This window comes from Amphiura filiformis, chromosome 18 (assembly GCF_039555335.1).
Source record: "Amphiura filiformis chromosome 18, Afil_fr2py, whole genome shotgun sequence".
Taxonomy (NCBI): domain Eukaryota; kingdom Metazoa; phylum Echinodermata; class Ophiuroidea; order Amphilepidida; family Amphiuridae; genus Amphiura; species Amphiura filiformis.
Genome location: NC_092645.1, coordinates 3907939 through 3917350, shown reverse-complemented (window position 1 = coordinate 3917350; position 9412 = coordinate 3907939). Strand labels below are relative to the sequence as shown.

Sequence of the window (9412 nt, the reverse complement as noted above, 5' to 3'; positions counted from 1 at the left end):
ATAATAGTGTAAAACGGGTCCATCAAATTCCTTCATGTGGCGCTCATTTTGTAAACTTGTCCAATGACTGAGGGTGCACATCCACCCGCAGACACGCCATGTCTGTTTACTAGTCACATTTCACAAACATTGTGCCCCCCCCCCACAACTTCGGATTGACGCCCTTGCCTTAAAAATAACGAAAAGTTAGACACTGCCTCATCTTGTTTCATCAGAAGAGACTTAAAATTCTGTCGGTCGGTCGGCATGATCGCTTTTTCCTATTGGTTGCTTTGGTCGATATTTGGCTGTTACATCTCGCCCACTCGGACACGAAAGGGACACTTACCATTGTACTCAATGGAGGAAATCACAAAACACACCATAAAATAAATACCTCTTGATGAAACAATTCCAAAAAAATCGATTTCTTATCGGGGAAATCAACTTTAAATAGTTACCAAAGACAAGATAAATTGGTATTTTATGTGCTGAGAAAATAGACTTGAACTGAAAACCCCTGTACAAACCAATAGGGATTTCGCGAGGGTTTCCCATTTGATAGGTGTGAGAAGTGGGTAAGTGCAATAGATGGAACAGCCCGACCGAAAAAAAGCATAATATGAACTAAATAGCATCTTTTTTTAACACTTTTTTCATAATCTAGGAGAGAAGCTTCAAATGTTGACATTCCCGGTAACGAACATCACATCATGTTGTTTTGGAGGACCCAACTACGACATACTCTACGTCACAACTTCTAGTCTCATGTTGACCTCTGACCAGCCATTGGCTGGCTCTATATTTGCTGTCAAGGATTTAGGGGTCAAAGGTCCTCCCTCAAATGTATACCACGATTGACTTTTACCTGTCCTCTGAGCGACCAGTGGCAATTTTCATAAATTTGCAATTCAAAGGGCCAGTCCGGTGCCGATACCAGAAAAAAAATCCGGTATCAATTTATTGGAATACATGATTTATCAAATATAAACCTATATTGAAATATCAACTCATTGCAGTTTTTAACATGATCCCAGCAAACACAAAAACGTTTTAAATAAGTTATATTTTGGCTTTTGGTTTAGGTTAAAACGTTTTAATAACATTAAAATGTCGGGTTATATAAAGGTCATGGTAACGTTTTAAAACGTTTTGTATGAAAACACACTACAACAATGTTTTTTAATGTTTTCAAAAAATGTTATTGTCAACTATTTTTGCAAACATTTTTGCCAAATATTTTGTCAATACTTTAATAACATTATGTTAAAATATTTGAACCCAGCAAACACAGAAATGTTCTTAAAATGTTTTTTTTTTCAAAACCTTTTAATAACATTTAAATGTTGGGTTATATAAAGGTCATGAAAACATTTTTAAAACGTTATTGAAAATATTTTGGGCAAACATTTTTCGCAAAATATTTTTTTCAACCCCAAAATGACATTCTGTTTAGAATGTTTTGTATCAAGTGTTCAAGAATGTTTTTGGAATGTTATTTAAACGTTTGTATACCCTTTATGTAACCCGACATTTAAACGTTTTCTGTAAAACATTTTTGTTTGCTGAGCAGTAGATTATCAAAAATGTTTTCTAAGGTTATGAAAACGTTTTATACTCTTAATATAATACCCTTTATATAACCCGACATTTAAACTTTTTCTGACAACCTTTTTTAACCTTTTACGAATGATGTCGAAAACGTTTTGTGTTTGCTGGGATGCTGCGTGTTGCCTACTACAGCAATCCACCCAAAATATCCGCCAGCCGTCTGGAAGTAAATCGACCGTTGCATAGTGTACTTACTTTCCTACGGGGTAGGTGGCGGAATGAGCACAATGGAACTATCTTACCAAGTGTATAAGCAAGCGTTTTATGCTGGATAAAAATAAATATCGGGGTGGTACAACCTCCACGCCATACATAAATTCTCCCAGTCACATTTCCCCAATATGAAATTTAAAAAAAGTTAAATTTTAATTCTTTTAAAGTTTGGCAGAGGCGGGGTTCGAACTCACGGCGCACCACGCCGCTTTGGATATGCTCTATGAGCCTAGCGCCTTAGACCACTCGGCCACTTGTCTTGATGGAATCTTTTATGAAACTTATTTGAAGATATAACTTCAATATAGGCCTACCACGTGACAAGCAAAAGCAGAAAACGTACCATATTTTGGAATTTTATTTGCCTAAAAACATTAATGTGTATTAATAGCGCTCAATTGTTGTTAATCCGACAATATATGGACAATACATTATAACGATTTTGACATGTGCTCGCACGGTGTCAGTACATTTCCATGGTCAGTAAAATAATTATAGAGGAACCTACCATTTTTCTTGTATACACGTTGGATGTTTTTATCAATTACATAAAAAATCCATTTTAGACCCCAAATGTTTCTTCAGGAAATAAGATTAGATTACCATAAAAACGAAACAGTAATCTTTTGCCGGGTCTAATGTTATTTATACATAGAATTTTCAACGTTTTATCTATCCTTATTCTTGCTCAATTAAAAAAATATTTTGGCGTATATAAAATTGAAATAAAATTCTCTGCCTCATAAACGACCTCAAATATGCCACAATCGGGTATCACGAATCGTTATAATATATGATGTGCAGTTAATATTCATATTTTCTTTTATACAGAGGATGCTTCAGTTTTGACAGGAAAAATATTTTCTTGAAAACCCTCTCGCTCGGTTATTTCAAAACGGTAACTGCAATAATTTAGCATTAAAATTTTTCTTATTCTAACAGCAAGCGTTTCTAGAATGCAGTATGGCGAAATGTGGTGTAGTACAACCCTACGGGATAAATCACGTAAAACACAATAACTAAGGCTTCTTATGCGGCGCATACACGTTCAATTGTTTTGTCAATATCAAAGACCCTTGATATCAAAATCTACCATTGTACACGCACAATAAGCCTTTTTGAAATATGGCGGGCACAACAGGAGAGGGCGTACTTTGAAATGAGTACACTTTTGTCAGCTGAGAAGCATACAAAAGATTACTCACTTCAAAGTACGCCCTCTCCTTTTGTGCCCGCCATATTTCAAAAAGGCTTATGGTAGATTTTGTATCCACTCCTGCAATATTGATCAATAACATTGATCGTGTATGGGCCACATTACAAAGAAGATTTCACACTGCAGAGTGCATGGTGCGTGCGCAGACATACGATGCAGACAAAAAATCACAGGTACAAAAATATATCCAGTGAATTGCTGTTCAAAACGATGCTTGTCTGCTATCTAGATGGCGCCATCTCTCATTAATGCTACCTTTAAGGTATCAAGTGTTCGAAAACTGTTGGATCCTTCTTTAATGAATTACAGTTCTGCTTTCCATCAAATTGCATGACCATGCTGTAAAAAGTGTTCCCAGTCACAAGATATCATTTCTCCCCCTTTTCGGCGTATATGTAATGCCTTTTCTGAACATATTGTATCTACTCTTTTACGACGGGTATATTAATAATATTTACACCATTACTATTTACAATTCACTGTAGTAAGTGTTTTCAGAAATTAATTCAACAATTCATAAAGTGATTATTTCACGCATAATATTATGATGGAGCATTCTGTTTTCGTTACATTTCTGACGGCAATGTAACTTTCACAGCAGCTGAAACATTAAATCTAATTAAGTGCTAAACTACAATATTTGACTTATTATAGTAAGTCTTAGATCCTGATTAGTGTATGTATGTACAACTTTATGCAACATTGGTGTGAAGCTTTAACATATAGTTGTGCAACTTCCTAATGTAGAAACTCTGGGTGACGGTATCAAATGCTTTTTATACATCAAGTATAAATACCGCCACATTTGCTTTGAATGGTTTTTAACAAGCGTAGCATGATTCATTTGCTTGGTTTCAAAATGTTCATTTAGATTCGTCATGACGCTATACCACTGCATTAACCAATGCTACATATGAGTCCACGTACGTGTATTAATAGCTATTAATGATATTGGTAATCAACAATTGCCTACCGTGAACAACGTTTTATAATAGCTTAGATAATATTGATATTGGCCTATAAATACAATAAATCCTTATTATTTGTACTGATTTTATAGGCATTTATAGGCTAAAATGTGTGAATAGCCGTATCTGTATTCTCGTTGATTGATTTTGTTTATTAAATGTATTTACAATGTGCGTTTTACATGGGTAAATATCACTCGAATTTGTATGACTCCAAAACCCATTGACATCTCAGCTCAGTGACCTACAATCATGGAAACAATATGTTGGCACATGTTGACTGTCTCGTGATGAGTCCGTTTTCCCAATTCAATGCTGGGCAAAGCCACGTTGTCGGCAGGTCTGTGCGATCCTCCACCAATGATAAATGGGAAGTGTGGAAGGGTGAGAAACAGGGGGGAATCTGTGCGTCACATACAAGTGTACCGACTATTTTTTTCCAGGATTGTATGTCAACCAGAAATACCAGTCCTTCTCGCGTACCTTTGAGATGACATAGGGAGTAACTTTAGTTAGAATTAGAGCTATTCGGTTGAGAAACACTATCGGCATACGCATAATCGTATTCGTTGGATTCGCTTTTTTCTTGCTGTGTTGGTTTGGACGTTGTCGTTTGCATTGGTGTAAGATAGCCAGAATCCACGTTGACTTCGCATTCTGGTTGAGGAACACATTGGGCGTACGCAAATGCGTACTCTGATGATTCGTTGGTTTCTTGATGAGTTGCTTCAGACTGGACGCTCGTTTGAATTGGCGAAAAATAAGTATGATCGATGACATCGTGTTTTTCCATATCAATGTTGACTTCGTATTTTGACTCTGCTAAATCACTGCTGTTGTTTTCGATTCCATCGTTAAATTGTGTGGGACCAGAGTTGTTCTTTTGTAGAGCCTCATAGGCTTGGTCACCATCGTTAGCTTTCTTGTATTCCGTATAAACGGCAACCTCGCCATGCTCACCCGAACCTTGTTGCTCATTAGCATGTTCAGTGGCGGCTCTCTTCTTTGACCTATTAATTAAAATAACCCAAGTTTAAACATGACTATGTACAAAATTGATTTTCGGCTAAAAATTCTATGAATATGCGATTTCACTGGATGCTTTAATATGACAGGAAATTACTATTTCAACCTAACTACCAAGTAAAAAGTCGATATCTCTTGCAATAATGTTACAAGAGCAAAATAAATATCATGGATGTTATTGTAGTAATCTTTGATGGACTTCACTTTCCCCATATGTGACCCAATCTGATCCGGAAATTTTGACAATTGAGTTGCTACCTTAGTACACTTACGAACTTGCTCGGTACATACAATAACTGATGTTGAATCCCCAGGTCTTTTGAATACTCAGTGGCAAAGTTATGAACGTTTTAAATGTCCATTTTCTTATGTTTTTTATTGAGGTTTTTTTCCTCACTTTTTGCCTATTATCTCAGTTTCATTATTGCCTGACTGGACCAGATAGTCGGTGCTGGGATAAACATTTTATACTAATATAAGCACAAAGGATGGATTTACGAATTATATATAGCTTAAGCCGTTTTGGTGTGCTTTTTAGGCCGATTAAATGATAGTATGCCATAAGCAGTAAATAAGAAGTAAACTCAGTAAAAACGCAGTGATTTATAGTGCGCTACGCACAGGCACAACGCCTACCGTTGATCCACAAGCCTCAGCACACTTTACAGGTTGTCGCTGACCACTACGGCCCCACGTCATTCCATAAAACATTTAACAACTATTCAGGGACTTTGCTGCTAGAAGAGCGCACACCCTAGACATTCCACAAATAACCTTCGCAACCAGGATCAGCTCCGGGAGTTTCGTACGGGTTACAACGAGACAATTAGCAGTGAATTCCTTGCCCAGGGGAATTTCAAGCTAACTCAATTTTTCACGAGAACATTACTAGGCACCGCCATGGTTCGAACCCGCAACCTCTCGCTCCATAGTCGAACGCCTTATCGATTGAGCTAACTTGACTGCTAAACTCAATGTATTTTCGTAATTGTAATAACGATAACATTTGACGTTTTGTGTTTTCTAGTTGATATAAGGTCTCGAGAATAGAGGATGGAATATCTTTTCTTTATCTAGATTTGTGTTTGCAAGTTTGTACTGAGTCCGATTTCCTCTTCGACATGGCGAAAATTATAAAAAGGCTGTATCTCTTTTCTATTTCAATAACAAACACCCATGTAAAGTAATGATATGCATCTTACCTGTAAATAACCAGAGTGGTAATGAGTACCAAGATAACAATAAGTAATGCACCAGCGGTACCTCCAGCAATGGCATCTGTGAAAGGGTACACGACATGTAACTTGATGAAAACTGAATTAGAAGCAGAACAATGCACAGCACCGAAGACAAAGTTTATTGTGATGTATAACAGGAGGGCAAGTGCATTGAGTTTGTCATTTGCACGTCAGCAACATCATATCAGTCATTAACCTCATTCATAAACATAATAAAACCATCATCGTTATTAACAAATTAACAAAAATCAAAGGGAAAATACAATTCCTCCATTGACGGCCTAGAATTTCTCATTCGTAATTAAATTGACAAAGTCTGCGATGCGTAGATACGGCCAGATCATGCAGTAATACCCGAACGCGAATTCGCGTCCGCTTATTGACAAAAATCAGTCATGAAACACACTTTTCAAAGTTCCGCTGCTTTTACAATGTTCATGCCTCATGAATTCTAATACCGTTTATGAATATCTAGCATACAAGCTGATTCATGCTTGAGGGGCTGTATCAGATCTATAATGAATCTGCCAAATTGTAGTATTTGGTCCTAGCAAACCCACACCGATTTAAATACAAACACTCATTTTGAGTAGCTGCACATGGCTGATTGACTTTCTTCGATTTCTATTTCGCCGAATCAATAAGGGCGCCTTCAAAACCGAAGCGGCAGATGGTGGTTGATCCGCGTTCAATTGTTTAGAACAGTAGAAACCGGCTCCAAAAGTTGAATTTTGAAGCCGTCCCTATACCGTTAACAGGATTTATTGTTAAAATGACAACTTTGGCTTAATATTTGAATTAATATTCAAGAAACAATCTAAATAAAATTCTAAAATAAAAGTACTAACAACATTGAATGAAATGTAAATATTGGATCTCTTGTGCCTCGGGACTGCACATTTTTGGTAACATTTATATTTGAAATTTGCTTGTGACCTTTTATTCCTTAGAAGTATTCTATATTATGAACACGAAATATCAAGCTTTGCCATGTAAGTTCGAATATGCCTCGCGTGACACCTCGATGAAAAGGAAGAGTTTTACTAACCATTTGAGATATTGTCAAATGTCATTCTTGGCGTTGTCACAGCTATCTCTGTCATGTCTGCCCAGGGTTGATAAGAAATGAAAATCAAACGATAACAAAAAGTATAATGCAAATTATTTTGATATTGAATAGGGTCGCGTTATGATGTATATAAATGGAATGTAAATAATAGCATATAACCTATTAGAAAAGAAGACACCCCAACCCTAAACCCTCACCCAAACCCTAAACCTAAACCCTAACTTTTCTTACTTTTTAACCCATAATGTACCTCATTCTTCAAGCCCTGTCCTCTTTCGGGGGCTAATTTATAGTATAAGCTTGTTGGATATCCATACTTTTGGTTAGTGCTTCGATGTAGCCCTGTGGGGCAAAAGTGGATATCCACATTTCGCGGTTAGTGTGTTTTTGTTTTTGTTTTGTTTTGTTATTTTTAATATTTTGTCATGGCTTTAGGCTTTAAAAAAATTGAATAAAATCTGTACATCAAGGCAATCTATGATCAAGCTAGAACCACAGTATTCATCGATTAATTAAGTCTGTAAAATATGAATATATTGCCACCGTAATCGTATTAATTTTAGACGAAAAGAAGATTTCGTTGCGGTTTAACCTTTGAATCAAATGGTGATGATGGCTGTGGACTCGCTATGAATTGACTACTATTGAGTACATATCAATGTTGTATCAATATGTTCATTATACAGCTTCTTCTTCTTCGCCTTCATACTTGTCTTCTACCTCTTCTTTATTGCTTGTTACCTACCTTTACATATAGGAACTGGACTATTCCATGTTGTTTCGTTTGGCTTTGTACCAAGAATGCATTGTATAGATGGTGATCCAACCAATATAAAGCCAGTATCACATATAAAGCTAACAATGCTGCCGAATTGAAAGGTCCTAGTCACATCATTACTGACAGATCCATTGTATGGAACACCAGGATCATCACAAACTCCTAATGTAACTGAAAAAGATTAAGTAGTGACAAATGATTTGTTAAAAACAAATCTTTAAAATTGTTATGTTGTTGTTTTGGATTTCAGGAACTATGCATTCGGAAATCGTGTTAAAATATGCAGTCGAATGTTCGGTACTGAAACATAGGGTTACATTTTGCAAACACATATCCACCACAAGAAATGCATACAAAGCAAACAATATTGTGGTCAATTTGAATATCTTCGATTGGTTATTAGAAACGTGTAATATACTTCTGCAATATTTACAAATTTTACTTAAGTACATTTGGTATTTAAACAAGGTAAGTACCATCGTAAACAGAGTACCAGTTTGAAGCGCCTCCACAAACGTCATTTTCATCACCTGAACAGGGAACATCACAATTGGTATCCTCTGACAAATCAGGAGTATTCTTGAGAAAGTCTTCATCGAGACATTTGCATATATTGCCGCCAACCAAACCCGCATAGCGTAGAGTACCATATTCTTTCTGACACAGGTCTATGCACAATCTGGTTGTCATGTTTTGACTAGAACCAATATTAAGTACGTTCATATCGATGTCATTGCGGCTGAAGCATCCGACATAACCTGGAACTGTAAATATTAAGGTTTATGTAAAATCTTGTCATATTTTGCCTAGAACCGATATCTTTGAGCAGGTTCGAATTGATGTTAGTGCGGTCGAGGCATCCGACATAACCTGGAAATGTAATTTGACAATATTAAGCCGGGATATTAAGCATTATTATGTTTTGATGAATCCAAGTGTGTGAAGATATTGGAACCAAAACATAATAATGATAAAATTGGATGGTTTACGTCCAATATTTATTGGTTTCGCTATGAGTTTAAAAATATATTGGACTCGACTATGTCTCGCTCAATATTTTAAAACTCATAGCTCGACCAATAAATATGGGCTCAATCGATCTAATTTTATATCAACATCTCTATAAAAAGTGTAAAAAGCTTTATGTAGGTGTAGAGTATTAAAACTTTTTTTCGCGGATATCTATTGAACCATATCTCCTAATACGTTTGTGAAGGTTGTCATGCATCCAGGTATAATAAATATTAAATTGGAATATAATCTAATCAACTGGACTCACTTTTATTTGAGAGGCTACGGTATCACACCTTATCC

The 9412-nt window shown here is 36.2% G+C and overlaps 1 protein-coding gene across 1 annotated transcript; it reads right to left on the bottom strand.

The window, feature by feature from the left end:
- Positions 1 to 3291: 3291 nt before the first annotated feature.
- Positions 3292 to 8855, bottom strand: LOC140139762 (uncharacterized). Its single transcript, XM_072161469.1, has 5 exons — positions 8575 to 8855; positions 8066 to 8269; positions 7300 to 7356; positions 6216 to 6291; positions 3292 to 4997 (listed from the first exon to the last, which is right to left on the bottom strand). Exons 1-5 carry the CDS (start codon positions 8819 to 8821, stop codon positions 4496 to 4498), a joined length of 1086 nt encoding a protein of 361 aa, XP_072017570.1. The 5' UTR covers positions 8822 to 8855; the 3' UTR covers positions 3292 to 4495.
- Between the last annotated feature and the right edge of the window lie 557 nt (positions 8856 to 9412).